General features: G+C 46.0%; 1 protein-coding gene across 1 annotated transcript in view; it reads left to right on the forward strand.

Annotated features, from left to right (window-relative positions):
- The first annotated feature begins 326 nt into the window (after positions 1-326).
- Positions 327-14446, forward strand: part of TNFRSF21 (TNF receptor superfamily member 21) — a 63334-nt gene continuing 49214 nt past the window's right edge. The window contains exon 1 of the mRNA XM_058554195.1: positions 327-1134. Coding sequence (XP_058410178.1) covers positions 424-1134 — 711 coding nt within the window. The 5' untranslated portion in view covers positions 327-423. The remainder of the gene's footprint in view (positions 1135-14446) is intronic.

Raw genomic sequence — 14446 nt, forward strand, 5'->3', positions numbered from 1 at the left:
AGGCCTCTCGAAGACCATCCACGGACCCAACTCCACGGGTTCCGGGTTTGGAATCTTTAGTCTGATTTCCTTAAGTGCATTCGTTAGCCTAAATGTTCTCAAACTTTGCCCCATATTAAATCACCGGGATGACTTTAAAAAAACACAATGCTCAGGCCACACCCCGTTCCAGTTAAATCAGTCTCCGCGGGTGGGACCCAGGCATCAATATATACGGTCTAAGCCCTCCAGGTGATTCTAAAGCGCAGCCAAGTTTGAGAACCAAAGCACTAGTTTCTTTTTGGCACGCAGTTGCTCTAAGTCCTCTCCGGTCGTGGGCTGTTTTTAACCATTGCGTCAGAAACAATAGAAAGGGGTCTGCTGTGGAAATAATTTGCTTAGAATCATCTTAGAAGAAACGAGTTAATCTGGGTCAGCGTGCGCATGACTTCGCCCTGCTTTCCCCGGGTCAGTAAGCAGCTGCAATTTCTTCAGCGAACGCCAAGGGGCACCCTCTCCCTCCTCGCTCCACCTGGAACGCCTTCTCCTTTCGGATCGCACAAAGAGCCCGGCCTCCTCCAGGGTGACATCACAAAGGGCCGATCCCCCGCCCCTTCGGCGCCACCACGTGTGTCTCCGCGCCCGGCGGCCAACCGACTCAGTCCCTTGCCGGCCGGTCTTGGGCAGCGGAGGAGGGTGGTTGGCAGTGGCTGGAGGCTTCGCTATGGGAAGTTGCTCTTTCGTTCTCTCGCGCCCAGCCCACCTCCCTGGTTCTCCGCAGCCGCTGTCGGAGGAGAGCACGGGGAGGCGCGGACTGCAGCCGCCGCTGCCTCTCCCCGCCCGGGCAGCCGCGCCGCTGGGCAGGTGCTGAGCGCCCCAGAGCCTCCCTCGCCGCCTCCTTCCTCTGCCCGGCTGCCCGGCTGCCGCAGTGCACATGGGGTGCTGGAGGTAGATGGGCTCCCGACCCGGGAGGAGGCGGTGGATGCGGCGCTGGGCAGAAGCAGCCGCCGATTCCAGCTGCCGGGGGGCCAGGCGCCCCGCGCGCCCCTGCGAGTCCCAGGCTCAGCCATGGGGACCTCGGCGAGTAGCAGCACCGCCCTCGCCTCCTGCAGCCGCATCGCCGGAGCCACAATGATCGCCGGCTCCCTTCTCCTGGTGAGCGCTCGGGGAGACCGGGGGCGGCGGCCGCGCCGGAGCCGAAGGCGCCGCTCTCCAGCAGCGGGGCTGGTCTCCGGGCTGGGGCCGCGGGAGGCGTGGGGTCGGGCCGGCCGGGTTGGGGGGCTTGCAAGGGAAGACAGCACACGGGAGGGCTCTGACCGGGTCGTTTGGGGGAGCCGCAGAGCTCAGCCGGGACTCGGGAATGTGGGCGAATTGTTTTCCTTGCAGTCTGGCTGCTTCTGGAGGAGGCGCTAGAGGTGGCCGCCGGGCTGCCTGAGCATTTCAGGGCTTTTCCCCCTACTCGGCCGCCCTCGTGCCCCCCACCCCCGCCACACAGCCCTACCATCACCGGCCGCTGCCCCCTCCGCGTGGTGTGGGGCTGGGGCTGCGGCGCGGGGCGCGGGGGGCTCGCCGCGGCCGTCGCTTTGTTGCAGCCGCAGTGTCATGTCGGGATGCTACCGCAGTGGGAGAGAGTGGTACCGGTGCGCGCCGGGCGCTGGAGACGCCGGGGGCATCTGTGCCTCGCGGTCCCCAGGCGGGCGCAAGCCGCCCCCTCCCCCGTCTCCTTTCCTTGGCTCGGGTGGGTCCAGATTCTGCACGCCAAAAAAAGAATCCTGAGACCCACTCTCAGGCGCCTCCAAAGCGGCGGCTCCCAGCCAGCCAGCGCGCTGGCACTTGAGTGGGGGGAGGGGGAGAGAGATCTACATAAAGGAAGATGAATTCTCTCCAGTCTTCCCTATCCCTCGTTTACCTGTGGCCAGGCAGATGACCCTGCAGGGTGGGGCAGGCTCCTTCTTCAGTATGCGAGCTACATTCAGCTCTAGGGCGTGCCCTCTACGGAATCCCATCACTTACGTGGTAAAGCCTGACACCACCCTTGACCCAAAACTTATCCCAACTTCCCCAGATTCCCTCTCCTTCCAGATGTTAGGGGGAGGAGGAGGCGAGTTAGGTGGAAGAACATTTATTTGAGATCAAACCCTTGAGCCACCATAAGCTTCCCATGCCTATCTTTTTGTCTCTGCTGGGAGGATGGAGATTCTTAGCTAAACAACTAACAGAAACAAAAAACAGACTATTTTCATGGCAGGGTTGTGTAAGGGAAAGGCAGGCTTGCTGTCTCCTTCCCGAAAAGGGCTTAATGCCTGGCCAGCCAAGATCTGCTTAGATCCCCGGGGCCCCACAGTTGCTATGGCCTGGGCATTCATCCTAAAGACACTCTGGTTCCCTGTGAGGGTGTGGTTTAAGGGAAGAGAGAGACTACAGAAAAGTTTGGTGCCATTAGCATTTATAATGAGGCAAGTCCCAGTCTCCTTCAGAGCCTCTTTTCTGCCCATTTAGAGTAATGGCAAAGTCAAGATTTGTAGCCTTGAAACAAGTGTGGAGGATGGTGAGCAGTGTGTGTGTAGGGGGGTCTCTTAAGGCAGTGAGCCTGGATTGATAGTCTTGGTGTGGAGAGAAACCCATCTAAGTCCATGGGAACCCTGGTCCTAATATCAGTGGACTTAGATCTGTCCTTGAGCTGCTTCCACTGTAGCCCACCACGTGTTGGCAGGGTCCCTCCAACACAACTGATTGTTATGCTCCCCACAGAGTCCAGTCCTAGATTAAATCTTAAGTCAGTGTGCTATTTCATTTATTTTACCATTTAGCATGAGATAGGTGCTTAAAGTAAGGTCTCATTGTAATCAAAGTGTCAGAGCTCAGCTCCTTTTCTTAAGTCATTAAACTCAGTTTACCTAAAAGTTTTGCACTGGATTTGCAACTGAAAACCTGAGAATTGAAGTTTGGCTAATTTCTTTAAAAGTGAAATTTATCGTGGAGCTTGGAAGCAATCTCAGGGTGTTAGCTAAAATGGGAGTCTTTATTCTGTTAATTGTAATAGAAAGGCTCCGCTTCAGTTCATGGAATGGCCTGGGGTTGACCTCTTTGTTCTGAAGGGTGACTGAGAGAGTGTACCAGGGGTCACCAGGGACCATGCTGTAACCCCACACAGGGTGGGGAGGCACCGTCTTTTATTTTTCCCATCGCCACTCTGCAAGCTCCAGTCCTCAGGACAGGTGTGGCAGCGTATAAAACCATGATCTCATGACATTGTTCTAAGGATTATTTATCCCATTAGGATTCTTGGCCATGTGAACATGACAGACACCAGGTACTGGAGCCCAACTAAACATGGCAGGGAGCTCAGAACAGTCCTGGGGGAGGTTAGTGACCTAAGTATATATTGCAGTTAGATTAAACAACAGTGAACTCAATAAAATGTCCTGTTTATTATGGCTTTCATTTACCCCTCTTCTTGCAAATATCTCCCTTATTGTGTGGCAGTATTTGTTACTGTCATCATTTTTGATGCTTTTTCTTGTCATGACAGGCTAGCAGTATAAAAGAGAACTTACTATAAACTTAAAAAAAAATATATGCTTATATATAATAATGATATATATAGCATATAGTATGATTTTTTATATTTATATATAAATTACTATGTGCCAGGTGCTTTGTATATAATATCTCATTTAACTTCCAACATCTCTGTTAAGCAAGTGGTATCATCTCCATTTTACAGATGAGAAAATGGAGGCTGCAAAAATGTCATTGGTTTATCCTGGGCCACACAGCTCACAAGTGATGGCACTGGGGCTGGAGCCCAGACTGCCTGACCTTTCATCTCATGCTCTGCCTCACACCTGTGCCACGCTGCCTGTTTCACAACTCCAAGCTTCTAGATGATGAAATGTAACAGCAGAGAAGGCTCATGGGGAGAAAGTTGAGACTGGTGATTTGGGCTGTTGCAGGACATTAGTGAGAATTACATGAGTGCCTTTGGAAGGAAGTGTTCTTGTTGCTTGCACTTCTGTTTCTGATGAGTTGAGGTATCTGCATGATATTGGAAAGTAAACCATAAACTGAAAGACAAAATTTTATGTGTTCCAGGCCAAAAGTCTGGAGAGAAGAGAAAGGAGACTTTCAGGTTTGTTCTGGTGTTAAGGAATGCCCTAGAAGGCTTGCCCGCTATGATACAGCACACTCAGAGATGTCTCCTGCCCTCAGGGAGCTTGCTTTGACTGAGTGGATAGAATGGGGGCAGTGGGCCATCAGAAGGGAGCCATAATTGATAAGGAGATGAAGTCTGAAGTTTTGGAAACTGCTATTCTGCATGTATTGTGAATTCCAGGTAGAGGGACATTTGCTGCAAGGGCCTGGTCATCTGTGTGCTAGCCTAGAAAGTACCAAGTATTAGTGTTTGTCACTGTCATTGAGACTGGATGTCTAGCTTAGTGCCACCTCCTGACCTTAGCTTATGGAAGTAATTATCTAGAATTTGACGAGGCAGTTGTGGAGTGATCTGGTGGAGCTGAAGTGCTGAATGGACTTGGTGGTAAGTTCAAGTAGAACTTTGAATTAGAGCTGACATTACATCCAAAAGATTTTCTCCTTTCTATATACCTTAACTCCACAACCCTAGAGAGTGAAAGTTGGAAGGAAAGAAACAGCCTAGATTTGGGTAGCCGTTTATTTTTGTGTTAACAAACCTATATTGAGCGCCCTCTCTGAAAGGGGCATTGTCCTAGGCACTGGGAACCCAGGGATGAATTAAGATCTGGATGTTGCCCCACAGGTACAATTTACATGGTATATAAAATGTACGTGGCTACCAGCAGTGCTGGTTGGGTTTCACTCACTTATATGGGATCAGTGGATGAATGTAATATACTCGAAGTAATATACAAAATGTGATTGATGTTAAATTCTTTACACCACTTGAAGTAACTTTGGCTGTTAGTCTGCAAGAGGAAGAAAAATCTTCCAAGTCTCAGAAAAACGGATTAGCCTTGGTAGGGAAAGTGACTTATAATCAGAAGAATGGAGAATGCAGATCTGTAGTGGAATGCAGGATTTCTAACTTACCCCATGAGTCTTCCACCCTTGTCAAAATGTATAGAATGGGATCAAGCTTTCTCATCTGAACTGTTTCTAAAGGCATATGGCTGAAGCTGCCTCAGGTCCAGTCCAAAACAAACAAACCTCCAGTGTAAATAAAATACACAAGCAAACCAAATCGGCAAGAAAAAGCTTCCTTGTAATGGAATGTATACTACCTTAAGTGAAGAAAAAACCTGAGACTAAATAGGTATAAATCCACCAACTGGCTAAATTACATATTCTAGTGTGATCTTGGACAGAGACTATCAAGCTGCATATGGTAAGCGCAGTTAATGCCATATTTTCCAGGACAGTTTGCAGACGGCCGCTTTCTCCAGGTGTGCCCTTATTGGATTGGATTAGGCAAGTAGGCATGAGCTGCGGGGCTGGCCCCGGCTGGTGCTCTGGGTGCTTTCTGCATTGTGGATCAGAATGTGGAGACATCACACTTGAACTTTACACTTGACCCCCTCTGTCCAGATGAGAGGTAAAGCCTCTTTGGAGATTCCATAGGCAAGTTGCAAATTGGTTTTGTACTCAGCCGGCCCTTTATAAAGTATGTAAAATGTGATTGGCGTAAGTAAACTTGATTAATTCTTTTTGGTGTCGGGAAATGGTCAGATGCATCCTCAGACTATTCAGGGGCCAGTATGAATTGAGTGACTTTTTGTTGCGTAAACTGCAGTGCCTATTTTCCAGTAAGCACTAATACTCTGCTGGCCTTCTTCCCCCAGCAGGCCTGGCAAATTCTGGTGATGCCGGGCCACTGGCAGCTTCCTGGCAAACTCAGGTGCTTCTCTTCTGTGACAAGAGGAGCCCAGGGTATCATCCCCTTGGGCATGTGCCTGATGACCATTTGGAGCAGGCTCAGTCTGGACCATCAGGCTCAGAGATGTCTCTTTGACTGAATGAAAACTGAAGCCATAATAAGAGTCAGCTTGGTTCCCAAACTTGAACCCCCACTTAGCGTTAGCAGAACACTGGGCTCTGTTGCTTCTGGAGTGACAGATGCTGAGCTTTGATTCCTTAGGAAGAGGGGCGAGATCATGAGTAAATACTGGCCTTGCCCAGTGTTTGTATTTATCAAATACCAAAAGTAAACAGGAATCCTAAATTGGCTTGTATGCTGCCACCTGGCTTTGCTACCCCCTCCCATCTCCAGCCTGAGTCCAAGAGGAAAGGAGCTGGGCAGAGGTTATACCCTGGGAGGAGCCTGGCAGATGTCAGCCTGTGCTTGGGGCTGTCGAGAGACAGGGCTCGCTGGTAGAGGCTGTCGATTCAGCAGTAGTGATCTCACTCTTCTTGAGGGGTGCTCAAGGCTGCCAGGAATGGTTCCTTCTCCCTGCATACTGTCTACCTGGATTTTTTTCACGTGTCAGCATCCTGGCCTTGGAGATGACAGATGTTTGCCGTGGTGGGCAAATTGTGCTCAGGAGGACCTCAGACGGCGGGCATGGGCAGAGTGTGGGTGGGTAGTCAGGGCACTGAGCTATGGCCCCATCTTGCCTTTAGAATATATGAAAATTATGTCAAAGGCTTTGTTCTAAACTAAAAAACAAAACAAGAAAAAGGAGAGGGGGCTTACTTAGCTGAGTCGTAGCCAGGCTCATTATCTGGTCTTTGTATCGTTTTCCATTTGCTCTTCTGCCCCAGCACTGCTTGGTGGCTCAGTTGCTTGGAGCCATTTGCAAATCTCTTTTGGGTGAAGGAACGTGAGTTTAATGGAGTTAGGAGAGAAGAGGGGAATGAATCCATGAGTCCTGTAATCAAATGAGAGCAGCCGGGGATTCAAGAGGGCTTTGGTGCTGAGAGCCCAGAGGGGAGGAATATTAATGGCTGTTAATATTAATCATTGATATTGATATTTCTAGTTCCTATTATGTTGAGTACTTACCATTGACATTGTGTTGAATACCTTGTACAAATGATCTCAGTAAATCTTAGAAGTCCATGAGGCAGTAGCATTAGTCCCATTGTGCAGAAAAGGCTTAAGAGAGGTTACGGTCAAGCAATTGAAAACTGCTAGATAGAGGATTCAAATCTAGGTCGGTGTGTCTTTGTACACACTGCTCTTAGTGCCAAGTTGTGGGTAGGGGATGAGTAACCTTAATTTACTGGAGTTTTGTTTTCTGTTGAGGGAACGATTTTACCCGAGAGCTAAACGTTCTTTTTCCATCTGATGAACACTTCTGCTCCATGATGGCACTTGGAAGTTTAGCCAAAATGGCTGATTATATAGTAGGAGCAACCTGTGTGTGTGTGTGGATTGAAAGGGGAGGGCATGGAGTCATTGGCAAGCATTTTCCCATGGCATGACTCTGACGGGCGATGCTGCCATGGTTAAGATGGAAAGATCCTCTTGCAAATTGAAATGTTATGAATAGGGAATGGGTGCTTTGCTTTCCTGCTACTTGGGTCATTTTGAAAAATATTTGCTTAGTGATTAACAGTGTAACATGGGTTCTGCTTAGCAATGTAGTTTCAACTCAACTTATCCTGAGAACTTGAGGACTGTTTAGGGTTTTCTTTGCTGCCAGCCTGATTATTTCTATAGGATGAGTGCATGGGTTTGCATCATCTGTCATTAGTATTTCCTTTGTTAACTTTTCATTTCAGGTCTTTTTGAAACTGGTTTAACTCCATGATGTGCATGGTCCCATTGATGATGTGTTTGTGTGTGGTTTATTACACTCTCTGTAGCAGTCTCCTAAGCAAGCTTTTAAACATCTCTCTTCAGGGGCCAGCCCGGTGGCATAGCGGTTAAGTGCGTGCACTCTGCTGCGGCGGCCCGGGGTTCAGATCCTGGGCGCACAGTGACGCACCACTTGTCAAGCCATACTGTGGCGGTGTCCCATATAAAGTAGCGGAAGATGGACATGGATGTTAGCTGAGGGCCAATCTTCCTCAGCAAAAAGAGGAGGATTGGCCACAGGTGTTAGCTCAGGGCTAATCTTCCTCACCAAAAAAAAAATCTCTCTTCATAGATTATAGATACTGAGTAGACTAAAGAAAGGCAAAGAGTGAGAGGAAATTTAGTCACTGGTTCTGGGAAAGAGGGTGGAATTCTAGTCTCCCAAAGAACCTTTGTGACGAGACCATTGTCTGATTTCATCCTTGGTATGGCCAGGTTAGTTTAATCAGGATTAGGAGAGGCGGGAGGGTTGGGAAAGGGGAAAAAGATTCAATGGCAAAGCTGACAGATTCCCAGAATAATTTAACTGGTTTTTATTCACTCCTTGCTCTTCCTTTGCTTCTAGAAGTTCATGGCTCCCTGGGTTTAAATCTTGTGTACCTGGTCCAGGAAAAATACCAAATTGGACAGGGTTTGGGTGTGTGTCTTTCATTTGGAATGCTCAGGGGCCCATGTTGTTATTTCATTTCAGCTTCTTAAAGACAACGGACAACGTGTTATTCATCTTTGTGTTCTGGCTCAATGCCATGACACATAGTAGTTAAGCAATAAATGATTGTTGAATGAATTCCAGAAGGATCTTGTTCTAAACTAACTGTTCATTCATTCTAGACAAGTAAGAAAATAGTTGGAGCTTACACTACATCTGAGTACTTTGAGCTACAACGGAAGGGTATTTGCATTATTAACAAAAAACATTTTAAACTTAAGTTGGCAGACTACAAGAACCTAGTAGGAATGGAATTCTCTTTGTGTGTCTTCCCAATTCATTTTTATTCTTTGACAGTATACAAATATTTATGTATAATTAAAACTAATGTGTACATACTTGCTTGTGTCCTGCTTTTCTTGTGTAGCTATTTTGTATTATCTTACAGATATATTTTACATTCATTTAATGCATATTTATGGTACATCTATTAAATGTTAGGTGTTGCTAGACTCTGGGTGTTTGATAGTAAAAGGCTATTCATGGCCCCTTCCTCATGGAGTTCATAGATTATCAGGGAAAACAGAAGGGGTGATGTTTAAGAAGGACGGGGCTTCTTAAAGAGCAGAAGTAGGAGTATGCCAGTAAGAGGGAACAGCATGTGGAATGGCCTACAGATAGAAGAGAGCCTACATGTTCAGAGAATGGAAAGAAGACCCTTATGGTTGGTGCTCAGGTTGGTGTGGTTGGGCAGAGGGAGGATGGGTTGAGGCTGAAGAGGTGGGCAGGGCCTAAATCACATAAGAGCTTTTAATGTGTAAACGTGTCAGCATGTCACTTGGGAGTCCCGAGGCAAGCAGGGTTATAATATGGCTTGAATTAGATTTTTTTACAGATCGGTCTGGCAGCTCTATGGAGAACGGATTAGAGAAGGGAAGCGTAGAAACAGGAGGCCAGTTGCAATCTTCTTGAAGTTCAGGGGAGAGGTAGTGGTTCTGGGGTGGTGGCAGTGAAGAATGGGGGTTACTAGATAGATATGAGAGATTTTGGAGAGAGTTTACTGGTGCTGAGATATGAGGGGGCAAGTGAGGTTGAAGGAAAGTGGTCATTAGGGCTGACTCCCTGATTCCTAAGTTGAATAGTCTGTAGTGGTCTGATTTCCTTGAAGGGGAAGGCTGAGGGAGGAGTGGGGGGGTTGGGGAACCCAAAGTTTGGATGTGTACTAGTAAGTTTGAGATGCCCGTGATTCATGTCAGTTCAAGTCTTCATGCCTTTTTTTTTTTTTTGAGGAAGATTGGCCCTGAGCCAACGTCTGTTGCCAATCTGCCTCTTTTTGCTGAGGAAGATTGGCCCTGAGCTAACATTCGTGCCCGTCCTCCTCTATTTTTTGTCTGTGGGATGCTGCCAGAGCATGGCTTGATAAGCAGTGCGTAGGTCCTTGCCCGGGATTCAAACCTGTGAACCATGGGGCTCCAAAGCTGAACGCGTGAACTTAACTGCTACGCCACCAGGCTGGCCCCCATGCCTGCCATTTTTAATGGCCACCCCTCCTCTGGTTGGCAGTGTGTTGGGCCATCCTACTGTTGCTGGATGCTTGGGTTGTTGTCATGGTTCTCCCACTGCCAGCAGCGCTAATGAAATTCTCTCTGTACAAAACAATTGCTCTTTGTCCTTTTGGGTTGTTCCCAAAAGTGAGGTGTATTTGAGGTGTATTCCCCAAAGTGGAATTGCTGGGTCACAGGAAATGAATGAAGGGTTTTATGGCTCTTGCTGCATATTGCCAGATTGTCTTTAGAAAGACTGAATTAATTTAGAGCGCCACCAGCAACCTATAAATGTGCCTTCTACCCCATAAGCCTGCCAACATTGGAGTCTATCATCTTAGTTTATTTATGCTGCTTTAATATAGATATGTAAGGCCCCTTGGTTGTGCAAATTTGCATTTCAGTAGTTGCTAGAGATGTCATAAATTTATCCATAGGATGATTACCCTTGTAGTTACTCATGTCGTCCTCTGTCTCAACTATGGAGTGGAATTTGTGTAAACCTCATTTGCATTAATTCTTTATATATTCCTGTTTTAAGCTTTTGTTAGCCATGTATATGGCATATATCTTTACATTCTACTTTTAATATTATATTTAATAGCAAATTTAAGTTAATATTCTTAAACCTATTTTTTGTGTGTGTCTGAGAATATCTTCTTCTTTGTTGATTTTAATAGTCAGAAATTGATCTCTTTACAGATGGGCTAAATAAACTATTCTGATTACTTTGAATCTTATATTTGATCTTTTTAATGTTGGGTTTGTTGACTTTTCTGGACTTCAGCGTCATGTTGGTGGTGAGAACTATATCAGTGTGATCTGCAGGATGTTCACACACGTTGCGTGAGTAAAGGATTGTATGGCCAAATAAGTTTGGGAAGTGCTGGGTTCAGTCAGCTAAGTCCCCGTTTTCTACAGGGTCTCCAGGAACCATCAACAGGCTAATATTAGTTGTGCCTCTCCAAGAGAGGGCTGCAATCAGGGGCGTTTCCTAAACTTTTCGACCAGGGCTTGGTAAACTGTATCTGTAAAGAGCTACATAGTAAGTATTTTTGGCTGTGTGGGCCTTGTGGTCTCTGTGCAAACTACTCAACTCTGCCATTGTACTTGGAAAGCAGCCCTCGGCAAAACCTAAAAGAAAGGGCATGGCCGTGTTCCAATAAAACTTGATTTGTGGGCCCTGAAATGTGAATTTCAAATAATTTTCATGTGTCACCAAAATATTCTTCTTCTTTTGATTTTTTCCCAACTACTTAAAATGTAAAAACCATTCTTAGCTTGTGGGCTATGAAAAAGCAGGCAACTGGCCGGAGTTTGTTCACCTGTGTTTTAGACCCTAGAATCCGTAACATGTTGCGGGACTAGATCAGGGAAATTCACTTTGGAAAACCCTGACTTAAATTCTGCCGCATTTGTCTGAAGTGTACTTATTAATAGTAAATCCTTTCTCCTCTCTTGTGTTTTCTCATTTGCTATATGCTAAGTTTATATTTTAAATCTGTTTTAAGTGCCAGTTGGCCCTTGTGTGTCCTTTAACTCATTGCTGTGCAGGCTGTTTTTGTTTTGTAGAATGCTCCAAGTCTCATAGGGTAGGTTTTAGGATTACAGCTTTTTAAAATCTGGAGTCTTGGATACTGCAATGGGTTCCTGGACCCCATTCCAGCATGTGTGTGGAGGCTTCCCCACACCAATGAGCAGTTCTCGGTTGCCAGTGGGGTGTCTGAGGATTCAGCTCATTCTGACACCATCAACCTGGACATAGAATCAGATTCCACAGGTAAAGGACTCAGTCCTGTAAGACCACCCTTCTCGGGTTCAATTAATTTGCTAGAACGGGTCACAGAACTCAAGAAAAGTCCGTTTACTCACTAGATTACCAATTTATTACAAAGGATATTAGAAGATACGAATCGACAGCCAGATGAAGAGATGACATAGGGCGAGGTCCAGAACAAGGGAGCTCTGTCCTCCTGGAGCCTGGAGGCTGGCACAGTGGCACGTGGAAGTGTTCTGGTTCCCTAGTATGGAAGCTCTCCGACAAAGCAGCGACCCCCGAGCTGTCCTTTTGGGTGGTTATGGAGGCTTCATCATGTAGTTATGATTGGCTAAGTCATTGGCCATTGGCAGTTGATTCAACCTCAAACTCGCCCTCCTATCCCCTCCCTTGCCTCCCTTCCCCTGTCTGGAAATTAGGGGCTGGGACTGAAAGTTCCAATCCTCTGATCTCGGGGCTGGTTCTCCTCGCAACCAGCCACCACCCTTGGGGTGGGGTCCGAAAGTCACCTTCAGTCACCTTTGTGGCCCTGAAGCATTTTCAGGAACTGAGGACAAGAGTCATTCAAATATTGTAACCAAAGATGCTCCCCTTGTTCTTATCCCTCAGGAAATTCCAGAGTTCTGGGACCTGTGAGCCAGGAACTGTGGATAAAGACCAGATATATCTGAGAAATCTATTTCAGTCATCTGAATGACCAGCTATGTATTTCTTATGAATCACAATGCTGCAGATACACTTCTCAGGAATTGGATATTTGCATTTTAATTGGAGTGTTTTAAAAGATTGTCTAATCCCACGGGAATGAAGCTAAAATATAGTAAAATCATAAGTAGAAGGAGTGATAATTAAACTAAGTGACATTTATGGAGCACTTAGTTGTGTCACACATGTTCTACCTGCTTTATCTGTATTAACAATTAATTCTGAAAACAATCTTAGGAGAGTAGTTATTGCTATTATCTCCATTACACTAATGAGGAAATGGAGACACAGGTTGAGCCAAGATCCCTTAGCTGGGACCTGGTAGAGCTGGGCCTACTCAGCACGCTGGAGGCGAAAATGGGTTTTGTTTATACTTTCATGCTGGAGTTGCTGCACCGGCTGGTGCTGTTAGTCTGCCTTGGTTTATATAAGGATTCTATAAATTCTTAGCGAGCACAGAAGAGTACGCCCCCGGAACCTTTACCACTGTCTGGTTTATAACATAGCTTCTCCATGTAGGTGGGGATCTTAGCCTATAGAAGTAGTCATTGAAGCGAACGGAAGGAGATGAAGTTCCGTGGTCCAGGGATTGCATCCTGGGTGCACACAGGCTTCTGCATTGCAGGCTCCAGGAAGACAGCATCTGGGTTAGGTCTTGTCTGTTGTTTTCCTTTTCCCAGTGTCCCCTGAGCTTGCCTCCTTCCAGTCCTATAGTCAGCACATTCTAGCCTTGGCCGTGCTGTATTCAGCAGTGTTAACGACAGTCCCTGCTTTTGACCTAGCAACAGAAGACTTTTTTAAATCTGAGAGGAGAGGAGGAAATGCGAGAGCTGACCAAATTTATGTAACTGGGAACGGTTCTGTCTGTGCTTTGTGGAAGTTTTATCCTTGGAGCTTTCCTCTTCATACAGTCTTTTTCTCCCTTCAAATCTAGAGAATTCCCAGTAGTCAGTGTCTTGCTATTATGAATATAATGTGATGCTCAAAATAAAATGGTCAGAAATTCGGGGGGTAGATTGCCTGGCTTTTGCCTTTTGATCATCTTAACAGATTTTTATAGTTACCTTCTCAGGAATAACTTGCTTGCCTTATCTTTATGTAATATCCACAGCAACTGAGATTCCTCTTAAAATATTAGTTTTATGCAGCATTAAAAAATTTCTATAGTAAATTCACAAGTAGTCTTACTACTTGTCCGTTATGAATGGACAAAAGTTTACCACTGCCTTGAGTTTGCTCGTTTCCATTAAAAATTATTGGAATTTGATAGAGAACAAGAATGACATACATAGATAAACTCCTCTTGTAAACTGCAAGGAATTTTTTCCCATTTGTTTGAAGGGTGAGGTCATGGGATAAGAATTGTTGAGGTAAATAGGCCTTAATGCTCTGGCACATATTAGCACATCTGGGTGATTCTGGTCTTTAGTTAGGTCTGTCTCTACCCTGGAGTAGAAGTGACAACAGGGCAGGTGTGATGTGGGTCACCACGGTGAGTACAGGGAACTTGGAAGCCTTTATAGCTCGTCGTTTTAGACCTGCCGCTTCCCTCCTTTGAAATTTGTTTTGTCCTGAGTGCTACCTTTAATCACTCAGTAAGTGTGTATGGCATTTTCATATCCTGTTTGTACACTGATATTTACCTCACTCATCCATTATTGTTGGTGAAAGAAGTGTCCTGGAGAAGTGAAATTTTCCAAATAACTAAAGTTTAAATAATCTTATTATACTGCTTATAATTCTAAACACCGTTAGTATGTAATCTTTTTTATAAAATGAGGGGGGATGTTTTAAATTCATAATGATATTTGTCTGTCATCTTAAGCACCGTGCTGAGCATAATTCTCCTAAGCCAGTTATGGTTCTATAACTACAGCGTGGTGTCCTTAGGGTCTTTGGAGGGGAAAGGAGCTCTTTTCCGATAGTCTGCCAGACTGCTTTCTCTCTTGAATTATTGTGGCTAGTTGTGGAGCCTTTTTGGTTTTCTCACACTTGGTTTAATACCTGTGCTCGTC

Source organism: Diceros bicornis, chromosome 14, assembly GCF_020826845.1.
Source record: "Diceros bicornis minor isolate mBicDic1 chromosome 14, mDicBic1.mat.cur, whole genome shotgun sequence".
Taxonomy (NCBI): Eukaryota; Metazoa; Chordata; class Mammalia; order Perissodactyla; family Rhinocerotidae; genus Diceros; species Diceros bicornis.